At 38.9% G+C, this 16571-nt stretch overlaps 1 protein-coding gene across 2 annotated transcripts in view; it reads left to right on the top strand.

The window, feature by feature from the left end:
• The window catches only part of LOC128029150 (RNA-binding protein Nova-1-like), a 56988-nt gene extending 42868 nt beyond the window's left edge, over positions 1-14120 (top strand). For both annotated transcript variants that reach the window (XM_052616733.1, XM_052616732.1), the window contains one exon: positions 1822-14120. In XM_052616733.1, coding sequence (XP_052472693.1) covers positions 1822-2844 — 1023 coding nt within the window. In that variant the 3' untranslated portion in view covers positions 2845-14120. The remainder of the gene's footprint in view (positions 1-1821) is intronic.
• The last annotated feature ends 2451 nt before the right edge of the window (positions 14121-16571 follow it).

Raw genomic sequence — 16571 nt, 5'->3', positions numbered from 1 at the left:
ACAGCTTCTGTAAAGACATGTCTGTGGGCAGCGAGCCTCAGCAGACCTTGAGGCAAAGAGTGAAAAGAACGAAACCGCTCACAAAAGAAACAAACGTAAAGGCTGAGCCGATCACCTCCCCCTCCCCAACCTCTCACACTCTCTCTCCTTTCCTCTAGTCTCTCCTTTGCTTTGTTCATACACACACACACACACATGCAAACACACGCCCCCACAGACACACACATCCTTCTTCACTCACATCTACCCGCTCCTCTCGTCTCCCCTTTTTACCATTTTCATCTCTCTATCTGTCATTTTGACAGTGCAAATATTCTGAATCCAGCATTGTCAAAGCTTTTCATTATACAGAGTAATTAACTGTCAAAGCGTACACCACACCGCATATTTTGTTTTCTCACAATGCCACGGTGCGTAGATGTATCCGGCAGTGATCAAAGAGATCAAGTGCTAATTTTTCGGTTCAATTAATGAGTGAATATATCAAGTTACATGGAAGAAATTCAAAATGTGTGTGATGTTTTCTTACATACGGAGTATATGTTTTTGTGTATAAGTGAGCACATGCAGTATTATGGCACTAGTAGCTGGTGGTTTTAAGTGAATGGTTGCAAGCATACAAGGTGGGGGGGGGGGTTGGTTGTTTGGTTGCTATGCATCATTCCGACTCCCTTTCAGTCCCCCTTGAATGCTGGAGTTGAGTTTCCATGGAAACACTGACCCCTGGGAGTCGATGCTTTTCAGGAGGAGCCTCTTTTTACCTAGTGATTCACAGCTCAGGAAGTACAAGAACAAAACACCCAAGCATCTTTATATTAATCTTATAATACACAATTTTCTGGGTGCTCATCAGTGGCGCAGTTTTCCTCTTTTGCGATTATAATAATACAATTTTAATTATATTTTTAGTTTTCTGTTTCCTATCTCATATTTGTTTTTATATTTTTCATCTCAGATAAACCAGTGTCATTTTAGTATTTTTATAGACTATATATAGATTATAGTATTTATGAATATATTTAATGTTATGTAGTTTAGCCATTTTTAAGTTTTGTTGTTTTTAAATTAGTTTTTTCTTGATAATTGTAGTACTCCAACATGTTTAATTAATTGCAAAGGCAAGATTTCTCATTTTCAATATATATTTTGTATGTAAAAAGTTTTTGTATTTAAGATACAATTTATTTTTTAATGGTTTTAGTTATCAATAGTAACACTGAGATAAACATGTAATTCATTTGTTGTATTTTAATGTGATATTTTACAATCGCCCTAATGTGAACACATTTAGTAACAGTGCTTACAGCAACATTTTAACAAGATCAGAATGTTCTGTGTGAGGCTTTGGTAAAACAAAAAGTACCAGCATGAGTCACTGCTTGATCAGAGGAGCAAACCTTTCTAAGTTAGGGAAGAAACCATGGGAACCACGGTTTACACTTTTTCCCCTCTATCAATGAGGAGAGTGTTTTCTCTCTGAGAACACTACATTGCTGTTCTGCTAAACTACCAGATTAAACTCATCTGTTAGATGTAACTTGATTTGTGGTTTAATGATACAGAAAATGATCAAATGGCAACTAGAAGCAAAGTATTAACTGTAAAGTCCTAAAGCAAGGCATTGGTTTTATCATTGGTTTTCAGTTGGTGTAAAAATAGTTGTTATGTTCAAAGACCACTAATGGGCTCCTAGTGGATAAAAACCAGACTTACTTATAAATCCCAGAGAGAAATGGTGCATGGTAAACTAGCACAAGACTGCCAGTTTCACTAGAATGACTCATTAACTGACAATGGTCTCTCTGCTTTTCTTTTCTTCAGGCCAAGCTCATAGTGCCCAACAGCACAGCAGGGCTGATCATCGGCAAGGGCGGAGCCACGGTGAAGGCCGTCATGGAGCAGTCTGGTGCCTGGGTCCAGCTCTCACAGAAACCTGAAGGCATCAACCTGCAGGAGCGCGTCGTCACCATCAGCGGGGAGCCCGAGCAGAACCGCAAGGCCGTGGAGATCATTGTGCAGAAGATCCAGGAGGATCCGCAGAGCAGCAGCTGTCTGAACATCAGTTATTCCAACATCTCTGGCCCTGTGGCTAACTCCAATCCTACCGGCTCCCCATATGCCAACTCGGCAGAGGTAATGCCGGCTGCTGCCGCGGCGGCGGCAGCCACAGCCTCCAGTCTCCTGGGGCAGGCCAGTCTGGCGGGAGTGGGGGCCTTCCCCACCACCATGTCCAGCTTCTCAGGGAACGACCTGCTGGCTATCACATCTGCACTGAACACGTTGGCAAGCTACGGATACAATACCAACTCCCTGGGCCTGGGGCTCAACCCTGCGGCTGCCTCAGGAGTTCTCGCTGCTGTGGCCGCAAGCGCTAACCCTGCCGCAGCTGCGGCCGCCAACCTGCTAGCCTCCTACGCCAACGACGCAACCACCAGCTCCGGTCACCCCGCGACCAGCCTAGGAGGATTCACACTAGGCTCACTCGCTGCCGCCACCGGAGCCACCAACGGTTACCTGAGCGCTGCTTCCCCGCTGATGGCGAGTTCACTACTGGCCACCGAGAAGCTAAACGAGGGGGCCAAAGATGTGGTGGAGATTGCGGTGCCGGAGAACTTGGTGGGTGCCATTTTGGGGAAGGGAGGCAAAACACTTGTGGAGTACCAAGAACTGACGGGAGCCCGCATCCAGATCTCTAAAAAGGGAGAGTTTGTTCCTGGCACCAGAAACCGTAAAGTTACCATTACCGGATCGCCAGCCGCCACACAGGCAGCCCAATATCTTATCAGCCAGCGAATCACATACGAGCAGGGTGTGAGGGCCACCAATCCGCAGAAGGTGGGCTAAAAACAGGGAGTATGAAAAAAGGAGAGAAAAAGAGTGGGGGATGGGGAAGATACAGAGAAAGATGGAGGGGCGTGAATATCAACGAAAATCAGCCACATTCTTTGTGGGAAAAATCTCAGTATTAAAAAAATAAGATGGAAAAAATTCCACTCAAAGTGGAAAATTTGAAAGAAAAATGTGTAAAATGTAAATATGGGTTTAATGCTTATGTTCTGGATTTTTATTGGTTGATTTTGTTTTGTTTTTGATTTGTTTTATTTTGTGCATTTTCTGGACAGCAGTGAATGGCATTTCAACCTGGCATGCTGCCGCGCTGCAGTTCCCAGCAGGTGGGCAAGGTGGTCGGATGGGGGACAATGGGGTGGAGCAATCCGAGGAATCAGCCCCTTCCCCACCCCCATCCCCTCCTAGCTGACAGATTTTTGTTCTTTAATTTTTTTGTCCTTAGTTTAACTCCCAACCTTTCGCCTATGCTTTCTCTTTAAGAGGGCCTGAGACTGATTATATATCTCCCCCAGTCTGTGACACCCCATACCCCACCCCAGCCCCAATCGCCCCAGCCCTCCCAATCCCAGCCGACCCAACACTGCTCCGCACCGGGCAGGATAGGGCGGGGGATGTGAGGCTGCTGCAGGGTCTCTCAGCGCCACTAGACATTGACCTGAGGTTCCAGTTGGACCAGGTGCATGCCACCACAGATATTGTTAGCATAAGGGAAGCTTGTAGATAATTTTGCGGACATAGGCCAGGACGCAAAACACACCTGAATCTTTCGTACCATAGCTCCTAGAAATTGTGGCATTTGTCAATGAGATTCGAGATCTGGTGTTTATACAAACACTATTATCATTACTATTATTATTATTATTACTACAAATTATCATCACTATCAACCTTATTTATTAATATGATTTCACCCATAAGGACTGAAGTATTTTCTTTTGTTTTTCTTAATCTGTAAATTCAGGTTGACATGAATGTAAAGACAATATTTTGGATTTAGTTTTTTATTTAAGTAGATTGAATCGTGTGTCCATGTAATATATGTCTTATTTAACGTCCAGTGATAACTGCACCGTTGGCACCAACAGAGAGAATAGGGGGCAGATGTACTGTACAGTGATATTAACACAAAAAACACACACCCTCAGCAAACTATTACCTGACTTAAATACTGAAAATGCAACTAAACATACACAGACTTGAAGTCACAAGTGGGAGTAGACAATTTATACACATATCTACCGAATGAGAATGTAGGTCTTTGCACAAGTCCAAGGGAGTGTATCAGAATACGACTTTACATGAAAGCCAATCCCTTTCTGTAACGTCCCAAAACATATACCCCTATTTACTCTATGCTGCCCCTCTGCAGCGCGAGAGATTGTGCACTTTGAGCCGCTGCAGTCGAGTATCTGCGCAAATCAGCTGGAAAATTTGCAAAGATATTCCATATCAAATCAAAAATTGGCCCTCAGAGCTCTGAGGCGTTTCATGAACACATACTACTGAAAGACTAAGAACAAATTCTGATCTGCACAGGCTGCTTAGTAACATGGTCCTCTCTGGAGATCCCAGGTTGTGTTTTCTATAGTGGCTGTACGTCCTGAGTCACCAGTAAATCTTATTCTATAATGGGCTACCCATGTGAAGATCTTCCTGTGCAGATCTGAGCTACCCATGTGCGATGTATGTGCTGCTAGGTCCTGTTTCCTTTTTTGTTTTGAATCGGAGTACACTGAATTTTGTCTTAATGCACTGTGAAGTGTGGAGGCCGTGATGGAAGGCCAAAAAAAGTCAGGGTTTCTCGTTTCATCGTTATCGCATCGAAGCATCATCATGATGGAATGTACTCATGTGGAACGTCTCATATTTATAACAACCTCCGTGGAGTCAAGGTATCGCTTACCATAGGGTGGAAAGGAAGCCTGGATGGTTTGTTAGGTTGAGGTCAGAACCTTCAGACCAGTTCGTCTTTGGGCATCATGTTGCAGTATCCAACCTTAACTTTCCAAGCGTGCACTAACTAACCACCAGCTGACCGTGTATATTTATCGTGAAGGGGCAGAGGATGGTATATTCTGTACGCTTAAACTTTAGGTGCCCTCCAAAACTATTCTGTGTCTAAACAACTGTTATTGATTCTTTACCGGCTGGAATGAGCTGAAAAATACCAAACTGCTCTTTATTATGGAAACCATAAGACTTAAGCACCGAGAGCATTTCCCAAAGAATAATTAGACCACAGAAAAACACAGAGTTTGTGCTCTCTCTCCCCAAATGACTAAAGTTATGATTCTTTCCTCTCCTTTGCTATTGGAGCACCAGGGAGAGTAAATCTGAACCGATTGGTAAGGAGGCTTCTTTATTCTCATCTAAAAACCATCACCTCCCCTCACCTCTTCTCAACACCCTTTTTTTACCTTCGTGCACCCCCATTCTGACACATCAACCCAGAGACCCCCTTTTCTCTCACATCTCTCCATGGGTGGCAATGTCTGGTGTAAAAGTGCATGTCTGCTTGCCCTTTCATGGAACAATGATGGTGCGAAGGGAAGAAGCGCCTTCAGAGTAGAACTAGAAGCTTGCAGTAGATCATGATCGCACACATCACACCTTCAAAAAGGGACTTATTACAAGCCATTCATGTGTTTGTATGGTGTGCATGTGTGTGAATATGCGTGTAAAGGTGATAGGTTTGGATAGATATGAATGTGTCTAGCAGTTGTGCCCAAGGTGAGGGGATCTAACAAGCGACTGAAACAGCAAAGACTCAAGGTACTCTACTATAAGATTTTTGCATTGTTTTTTTTTTTTTTTTAGGTGCAATTTTCAAACAGTAGGATGTAATAGTTCAGATTTGAAGATCAAAACGAGGAAGTGATGGCAATCATGCCAAAAACGCCTCCGCATTTTAGAGTGCATCTATGTATTTGGTTTTACCCATGATGCAGTACTTCATCAGACACTTCAGAGCTTGAACGAGTCTCAGTAGATCCCCCAGATAATTTTTTTATAAAAAAAAAAAAAAACATTAAAAAAAAATTGCCGTTCTTAGACACATAAAAAACAAGATATTAACAAGATATTACTGTGAGAATTCAATGTGAAAACTATAAAAAGGTGCCAACATAGTGTCAAGGAGCAGCTTTCTGTTTTGTTGTTTTTATATTCAGTACTAAAAGTACATATGGAGGGGGGGGGGTTCTCAATTGTTTTGTTTTTTGTTTGTTTTTTAGTAACTGAGAAAATAGATCAAATGTGATGAGTACTGAAAGCAATATACGTAGTAGCATGTCGTCTTGTCTTGTCCTTTTAATTCTGTCTGTGTAGGAGCTTTGGATTTATCTAGATGTTGAGTAGATTTGCATATACAATTTTTTTAAGTTGTGAAGATGCTGCTATTGAATAAGTGATGTACTAAAATTTAAGGTTACAAAACATATCTGGTCAGTCATTTAGCAGGATGTGGTAGTTGTAAGAGGTGTTACTAAATGCTGAATTGATAATGAAATAATTGCTTTATCAATGGATTAAATAAACATGTGCCAAAATAGATCTTTACGGATTTAAATGTGATTTAAACAACATTAGATAAGAGCAGACATACTTTTGTAATTTAAAATAAGAAAAAAAATGTGAAAAGTGCCAAACAAGCCACAGTTAACATATAACGTGACTAGATAAGAAAAAAATAGACATTAGCACTATAAGGTTTAGAGTTTTTTGCCCACTTAAACTAACTAGTACTTGTAAAAAAGAAGGGTGGGAATGATTTCATAGGCCAAACAAATGCAGGGTGCCATGTGGCCATTAGCACACACCCCTGGGGCTAAAAGACTGCCGAGTTAGCTTAGCATGGTTCAAGTTTTATAAGTTATCAGCATTCTTAAGTCAGCCTTTTATAGTTCTGAAAATGTATTTTGTGAAGATAGATTGTTATCTTTTTTGCACGTCGATATTGCATGATACCAAGTGAAGCGTGGATAAAAATAAAAAAAGTGAAGACAAAATATCTTACAAAAAAAAAAATCAATTAGGCAATGTGCATTCATTTTGAGGACAAAACTTTGCATGGCAACAACAGTTTGAGCTATCAAATGAGCTTTTTCACACTTTTACTTTATTTTTGGCTTTGCTAAGACAAAGCTGGAGTTTTTGTTGTCCATGAAAACTAGGCCACAGAAACCAAAACCATTCATGGTCACGGTCACATTCAGCGTCATAACTATAGCACTCATTTTGTGTAGACTTATCAATGTTTTGTGATTATTTATAAGAAAAACAATGGGAAAAGTTGGGAATGGAGGGTTTATTTAGCGACATTAACATGGCCGTGAATGTGTTCACCACTACATAAGTTTGCATATCACTCTTTCGATCATGATTTCAGGGCTTTTGTTTGCTGTGTCAGTACTAACATCATTAGGCTTCTGTTCTTTAGCTTGTTCTGCCATCACTGCACATTAAGCTTGACCCATTCTTGCGATAATATGCACTTTATTCTTATACTCATACGCTTCACGCCACCCCAGATAAGAACAGCCCTGTTTTCCAAAAGACAGCAAATGCAGTGACACCGCTAAACTGCTTGAATCCTTTACCTCAGACCTCCATGAATAAAGGAAATGGGCGGTACTTCCTGATGACGTCATAATGCAATGATGCGGCACTACTGTTTGCATGAGAAAGGATTGGCCAGATGTTCGAAGCTGACCAAAAAATGGCAGAATAGTTTTTACAGAAATTGAAATGTTATTTTGACAGTGTTTTTTATTATTACTATTAATGATAAGAAGTGCCAAAAAGGGCATGTTGTTGTTTTTTTCCACTCTCTCTATTTTAAGGCCATGCCGAGACTTCAATATCAAAATTGCACTGTGCTTAGTCATGGTTGCTGTGTTTTTTTGTGCTTAGAGGAGATGGCGCAGTTGTGTTTTTGTGCACGCGTCTAGTAGTTTCTCACACGGTCAAGTTGAGATGAATGCAAACTTATGGTTTAGCTGATGTCGAGAGGGTCATTGCTTTTATGTGGGCGCACAGCTAGAGCTCATCGCTCTTCCCAAACCCCACACGGCCCCAGATCAACCCCACCCCGGCTCCCCCACGCCATCAGAAGATGACAACCCGGGGTCACTCTTGAGCTCGTAACCATTATAGCACCAGCAATGTTAGAATACATTTGTCATATCACTGTTCTGTTCTCTTTTTTATTTTCCTGTTTTTATTTGTACGACACTCTCTAACCTAGACCAAGTATAACAAAAATGTCATTCATATGTATCCTGTTTACTCTCCCTTTTTCTCCCTTTTGCACTTTCACTGCTCCCCTTTTTTCCAACCACTCCCCACTCTTCTGCCGACCTCCCCCTCACACCCTCCCAGACTTTCTCCTGAGTGCCAAACAAAAACAGTACCATTCCAAACTTTTTGAGTTCTCTTGTATGTTGGACATCCATTGGACGCACCCATGAAGCCAGCATGTTTCTCCATAACATGATGTCAGTCATGACGCCTCAACATTACCCAAAAAGCGAGCAGTAAAAGCAAGACCTGGATTAACATGGTAAAAACACGGCTGGCTGCCTCTCATAAACTGCTTTTCCTAATTCTGTCATCTCTTCAACCTCCAGGACATCACTGATTGTGTGCCATAATGTTGGGGGCACTGTCACTCTCCTCACCCCTGAGTCTCTCCATTTGATTTTCTCAATGGAAAACATTACGCGCAAGCAAAGAAAAACACAATCCATTTTAATGGCAGGTTTCTTTTTGTTCCTTTAGCATAAAACATGCTTTAAAAAGCTGAGGAGTGTGTAAACATCAGCCGTGCAGCCATCTTCTGTCTTCTGAACTTTGAACTTCTCACCCCTCATGAACTTTATTGACCTTCTTCCTCCCCTTCTATGTTCATCAACTGTTTGGACTTAAAATCTCCATTCCATCTCCAATTCTTTTTGAGACTGTGCAATTCTAGATGAGATGATTGGATTTATTTCCTTTTTTAAGTCATCATTGGGGACGAAAAATAATAATAAAAGTGACACACAAAAAAGAAAAAAAAATCAATAAGATCCAAACTGTTTCCTCCACAATTTCATTATTTTTCTCTCACTGTAAATATCTGTCAAATTTGGTTAAACTGTAACCAGAAACGTGTTCAACGTAATGGGGCTGGCAGCATAAAATCGCTTATGTGGGGTGCTCTTATGAGCCGCCGATAGAAAGTTGAATTAAACTAAACTAAAGCAGCTCTAAGAAAGAATGATTTGCTACTTGATTAACAACTGAACATGGTTATAGATATTCATCTGAAAATGGTTATAGAGCCACATTCGCAGCACTGAGACCATCAGGTGGTCAAAATATCGATCTGGCCCCTCCAAATAATGCATAATCACTACTAACCACTAAGGTAGACTAAGATTAGTGTAGGTTTCATACTTAAATTGATGCTAGTTGCTATCTCATTGTACATATCAGACGTGTCGAGTCTAAATTGTGATACGTGTTGATTAGGTGTCTTGACCATTGCAACATCTGTTCACAAGACAAAATTTTTCTCTGTAATGCCGTATTATCATTTTCATGCGTCTCAACCATGCTTGAGCTCCACATCTAATGTTTCTATGCTGCCAGCTTTGTTTTCTGATAACCCTTCATGAGCTTATTTATTTTCAAACTACTATACACTATTAATAAATGGCATCACGAAACTAGGCAAAAGGGAATGACTGGAAAGATGAATTACTGTTTTGTTTTTAGTATTTTAGTGGTTTCTTTTAACATCATCCATTAACTGACTTAAAAAAAGTATTAAATATTTAATGTAACTGTAGGATTGTGTTGTACAAAAAATAGTGAGTTGTGTTTCTTGACTTGTGGATTACCAGTGAAGTCAGCAGTTTAGTGCTAATATCTATTAAGTCGTTCCTTTTTCTTTGACCCTTTTTCTTTTTTATTTAAGGGTTATTATTTTCCGACAGCAACAGCAGTCATTATAAATGTTCATTTTACCATCACCTGTCTTCTGTTGTCTTATTCTTCACCTCCCACTACACTCAGTTTCATCAAATAACACATTGCAAGTTCGTGCCTGAAACCATGTGCTCGGTCTTGGGGGAGGGGCCATGCTGCGTGAAAGATGCAAATGAATGAATGAATGAATGAATGCAACTGCTTGTGGAAGGCTTGGCCAGGTGGGTGTTATGTCTTTTGTCCACCTATAGCTGAAATCTGTTGGGTTTCCATTTACCAATGGAACCTGCTGATGTTAAAGCTCAATCCCATCATGTAAGCCTAGTTGATTTTGATCGTCCATAACTCCCCCTCCTCCGTTTGCCAACCACCTTCCACCACTTATTGTACCCTCCCCCCTCTTACGAGCCATTCCCTCGCCACGCACCTCCCACGCCATGTGATGTTCTCCATCGATAACATACTACTCGACCAGACCCACATTAACTGTGTTCTCATGCCTGCAAAGGAGGCGGTTGCCAGTCAACCCACCCTCCACTCATGATCCGCCACCATCCCTTACCAGGCCCTAATTATGAAATTATAAAAAAGTGATTCTCAGGGTGTTTACGTAATCTACCTTACTCTGTGAACTCACAGAACCACAACCCAGCTCTCCCTCAAGTTATTTAAGGAGCCCAAAGACAATTTATCATGTATAATTGCTTATCAAGTCTTCTTCTTCTTCTTACAAAAACCAAAAAAAAAAAAAAAAAAAACATCAACAGAATGATATGCACCCGATTAAAAGAGCAAGCAAAATGCTGAAATGTTTACAACTTAATGAGACCAATGCTGTTGACAGAATGTGTAGGAGTTCAAAGACAGTTCTTTAATAATTACATCACTTCAAAGTGACTTCATTTTAAATGGTCATTTCTATGTGACATGGAGTTATGTGTTAACTGAGGCATTGCATGTTCCTCTTTTTAGCAAAGACTTGTCAGAATGGCTGGTACAGTGTAAAGTCAGAGCTACATTTAGTTGCTAATAATAAACTACATTGATGTCAGTGTTCATCTCACAAATCTTGGAGAAAGGTCCGAAAAGGAAAAAAACTAACAAACAAACAAACATGTAATTGCGTTACTGTATAGAATTTGTTCATATTTGTATATGGTGACAGTGAAAATAAAGGATGTACTGGAAGTATCAGGGACACGTGGGTAGAGTTTGAAGGGCCACTTACAACACCGGCTGTAAAGCTCAGTCATGAGGTAAGTTACATGAGGAGGGAAAAGTATCAATTTTGTTTTTATATTTAACGATTTTATCTTTATTTAATATATGAATATAAAATCCATTACATGGATGTTTTAATGGAACTGGCATCTACATGCTAGAGTTTAATTGTTTAAATAAAGCTAGTAAGAAAAACACATGCATAGTGCAACAGTGAAATAAGTCTGAAAAAATCATATTTGTATGTGTCTTGAGTGTGACTGATAATTTCACATTTCCACTGGTCGTTTTTGCTCTTAATGCATGGGGTTTCAGGATGAAGCCAGTTCAAGATGACCTCAAAAACATGATAAAGTCTCTTTTTCATTGTCATTTACCCACTTATTCTGTGCACTAATTCATCCAACCTGCAAAAACCACCTTCACCTTCCCAACATGTCTCCAAAGCCAACACCAGCTAAAAGCTCCATGGAAATCCCAGTATAGCCATCGCTCAGAGAAGTTGACCGGGCTTCATGTTGGCTTCCAGCACATTGATCTGTGATGGAGACCCCAGGGAAATTAACATTCACCGCATGATTTAAAACCTGTCTCACCAAACCAACCATAAACTAAAGAAGTATCTCCAGTGTTCAGACAAAGTGGCTCAATTTAATTATTTTTTCAGTGATTGTCTTTGAAACACAGTGTTCAATTCTAATATAATTTTTTACAACAATTTGGTGAACGTTGAGGGATTTAAAAGGCAGCCTCTAGATATCTCTGGTAAAAATCTAATGTAGGAATGTTTCCGTCATGTATTAGTAGTGATTTCACACTCTAGCCACAATCCTGTGATATCTATATCTGCTCTGAGCTCCTTTTTAAACATGGAAACTGTCGTGATGAATAATTAGGTCTTTCAAGTGGAATCACTCTCTCTGTCTCCACTGGGAATGTTGAGCTGGTGTAGCCGAAGCTCCATCATTTCAAATGTATCCAATCTCGCTAATTGTGCACCTTCATCAGCCCTAGGCCATGACTGATATTCCCCGCTCCAGCTTGGTTGCTTCCCCTCACCTCAAACCCAACAGGATTTTTCTCGTTTCTGCCCAGCTGTTCCAGAAAGCAAGCCTAACCTCCTCTCCATGGAGGGGGCATAAAAGGAGTAAGAGAGGGAGCAAGAAGCAGACAAGAATATGCTCTCAGCCCTCATAAATCCCTTGAGTTGGAAAGCAGACCTGTGGAACATGTGCAAAGATCTCCAGTCCTTAGTCCAGCACTTTTCAAGGGAGAATGTGCAGTACACTGTCCTAAGATTGCGTTGGCCAATCTAAGCTGTTTTTATTAAGAAAGACTGTCTTTGCAATTTACCTTGATTACAGTATGTTCATTCCTGCTATCTGTTGCTCCTTTTTAAGTCAGATTAGTTACAGTGGATCTAAAAAAGTATTTGGACATTTAAAATGTATGAATTTCATTAGATTAGTTTTATATATATATATATATATATATATATATATATATATATATATATATATATATATATATATATATTTACATTAGATATACACTATTATAAAATAGTAAAAATATTGTTTAGCTTGGTTTATATTATACATTTTCATTAATTTCAACTGGGTTAGCACTTTTTTAGGGGCCACTGTACACTGGTTTATAGATTTGTATGTAAAATTACTAAAGTACTTCCTTTCTACAGATGCATTGTTATAAATTGCAATAATGTGCAGAAATTATACAAGAAATAATTTGAGGCCTGAAAAAAAAAAAATGACAGAACATCTGTCACTACAAATGTGTTTAAGTAAATCATTTTGGTTTACGGTGTGAGCAACAGCTTTCTGGCTGCAGACAGGCCTCAGGAATGCATGAGCCGCAAGTTATAAACGGACAGTGCTGAAGTGAACAGCATGAATTCAGCATGAAATCTGTACTTTTAATAGGTCTGACTCTTTAAAAACATCTAGCATACAGAATCAGTCAGTGCGGCGCAGTCTAATCGATTTAAAGCTGGTGCGCCTCGGATACATGAAGGTTTGTGCTGATACAGAGAGTAGCTGTCACATCAAAACAAGGTGAAATCTGGCCCACAGGAAGACTATAAACCAAAAGTCAGCAATTGAGTCGCAGTAGAAAATCCCTTTGTCCTCATTTCTCCCCAGATTACTTTGTGTACATGTGAATATATCAACCGAATATACAATACATGCTCCCATATTGTAAAGTCAGTGACCAATGCTTTGTTTTCAATGTACAAATCTGACCATAAACTGTTGTTAAGACCAATCCAAATCAGTTGGTGGTCCATTATAATCAGCAATAATGTTCAAAACTTTATAAGCTACCTTTTTAAGGCTTTAATATATTTGTTTGAATGTGGCAACATGCATACACTGTATTTTGACAAAAGTATTTATTACAAAAGAGACAAAAACTATTGATAAATCATTCTAATTAATGTAAATTTATAAGAAATATTTTTCTCAGTTACTTGATTGTGTTTAAAAAGTGCAATTTAAAAAGCGACTACTACGCTGTAGCAAGAAAATGCTTTCTCTTTACTGTGAAAGAAAACCGCAGGCTTCCAAGAAGACCTCATCCTTTGGCCATAAAAGGCCAGATTTAAACTCTATATTGTAATTTAATTGTGCTCCCCTTTTTCTTTATTTAAAGAGTTTAACATTTGGGGATGCCTGTTCCATCTCACTCAGTTCAAACTGGTTTCATCGGTCAACACAAAAACCACTGAAAATGATTGTAATAGTTTTGTATGGCTTCATTGGTTCTTTCTGTTGTAATATTTCTAACAAATGAAGCTGATAAATTATCCTAGAGTTTGTTCGTCATATAAAGAATAACTTTTAACATCAGTGTTTTATGAGTATATGTATATAAGATAAATATATAAATGAAGAAAGATGCAATGCAAAGCTGTGATTTTAAAGCACTGTAGCGTGTACAGTGATTTGTTTTTATCAATTCTATGGTACTTATGATATGTTCTGCATTTCTGCAGTTGCTGTTTCTTTTCTTTTTGTTCATGAGCATATGCTTTAATAAATATGTTTTTTACAGTATTACTGAGGCTTAAACCATTCTTATCACAAATTACTTACAAAGCAACCTTACATGGCTCTCAGTTTCCTTATTTTTCAAGTGTGTTTTTTTTCAAATTATCCAAGAATTATTCCTTTTATCTGTCATTAGCGTTGGTGTTGTATATAGAAATCTGGATCAAAAGTCTTTCATAGGTGATGTACTTTAGCACTGATGAACTCTGCTGGGCTAATAAGGGATATAAATGCATAAGTTAGAGTCTGTCTGTGCAACTTCAACATCGCACCTCTGAGGGGCTTAATTGGGTCACTGCCTGCCACAAATATGACTGGAGCACAATGAAGACAACAGTTTATGCTCCCAAGACGCGAGATAAAATAAGAAACGTCTTAGTTCTTGCATAAATTTCTCCATGCTTTCTGTGTAGGTTGATGGTGCGAGACACCAGGCACGCAATGACTAATCAACATGTCTCAGGAGGAGGGTCTTTGTGATAAAAACTGTAAACTGAAATATATATCAAAGTGCATCGCCAAACAAAATAACTACTATTAATTAGTTAAAGTGTCACTTTTTTTCTATTGCAGCATAATGTACAGAGACAACAAGTCTAAATGAGCAAAATGTATAATGATATTATAGATAGATAACATAGAATATATATATATATATATATATATATATATATATATATATATATATATATATATATATATATATATATATATATATATATATATATATATATATATATACTGTATATATTATGTAGTCGGTGAGAAAAAAGGTACTTATGAATGGCAGTGAATTCCAGCTTAATATGCTAAAACAATCATGTAAACAAACAAACACGTTTACTTGGTTTGCTAGTTTATTTGTTTTCTTGCTACCATAGTTAGAAGAGATGTAATGATTCACTCAACTCACGATGTGATATGATTCACAATACTACTCTCTCACATTTTATGACAATTATAAATCAAAATTGTGTTCTTTTATTATTTCTCAGACAAAATGCTGCACATTTCTTTGTGAAATTAAAATGTCAAATAACAAAACTAAATTGAAATGTTAAAACATCCCAAATCAAATCAATAATACCAAAAAAAAATTCTCTTTGGAACAAAGTTCGTAGTTCGGGGAAGAAGGAGACGGGAACGGGCAAATATTCAAAAATAACTTTAATAATAAAATAAACGCAAAACTGAATATAGCGCAACAGCCCCTTCACGGACGACTGCCGCGCACAAACAAAACCAAAACAACAACATAAAATCCAGGTCGAGTCCTCTCTCATCTTGCACTGTTACCACTCCTCCTTTTATCCTTCCGGAGCTCCTCCGTGGGACTTGAGACCGGTGATGCTCTAGAATGCTCTAACTTTAGTTTTGTGAAACTATACCACATAAAATATCTGCACTAAACAAACAGCAGACGGGCTGAATGAGAACGCAAATTCACTCTCTGACAGCATGTGGCGCTTATGGGACAGCGGCAGTACAGCGTTTACTTAGTTGCACTGAAAAAAAAAACAACTAACCTGCATTAGGGCAAACAGTGTTACTTTTTTAAAAACAGTCATAATTTTTCAATTACATTTGGTCACGTTACTGGGGAAAATGACACACTTTTATTGTTAATTAAAAATGTGACAAATTGGGTCTGAAATTGTATTTTAGTGTAATTTGTAGAATATACAACTAACATAACCATTTCCAGTACGCTGAAATAAAATATAGATTTATACTAAAGCCATAAATGCAACTGTAAACAGCACACATCATAAACAGAGCAAGCTTTTATATAATCACCATAGAAACTGATCAGAGCCTTCTGACTGAGCACAATATGTCCTCTGATAATAAACTCTCATTGTGGACACTCAAGTATCTGGCACTGAATTTCTTCCAGCATCTAATTTTCCTAAAAGCTCATTTAAATCAACGGAACACCTTGCAGCAGTTGCATGAAATAAACATTATCACATCTTTGACACTGAGGTGACATGCTGCTCTAAAGCCTGCCTCTCCAACTCTTGTCCTCCAGAAGACGTCAACTGCAAGAGCAACACCTACTGAAGACAGGTCGAATGCCGAGGGGAGCTATTTATCTCTGTCGCTTTGTCACAAGGGGACAAAATACACATCTTGTGACCTTTCTAAGCAACTTGTCACAGTTATTTTAAAGACCATAGAAGGAACATTTTATGGCTAGTTGAAAGAAGGAATGATTCGCCAGGCTCTTGTGTTGCAGAGTTGCGCAGACGAACGCCCTTGAATCTGTGTGTGTGTTGTAGGTTTTATGATGGATTTTAGTGCCAGAGTATCGCGGTGGAAATCCACTTGCTGATCAAAAGGAACAAAAGTATCTTATTCTTATAATTTGTGGCAGCATAAGATTTATGCATGTGTGAGTAAAAGTACACTTCAAATTATTCAAATATTCTTCATACTAAGAAAAAAACTGAAAGG

The sequence above is a fragment of the Carassius gibelio genome, chromosome A15 (assembly GCF_023724105.1).
Source record: "Carassius gibelio isolate Cgi1373 ecotype wild population from Czech Republic chromosome A15, carGib1.2-hapl.c, whole genome shotgun sequence".
Lineage (NCBI taxonomy): Eukaryota > Metazoa > Chordata > Actinopteri > Cypriniformes > Cyprinidae > Carassius > Carassius gibelio.
This window is presented reverse-complemented; position numbering and strand designations above follow the sequence as displayed.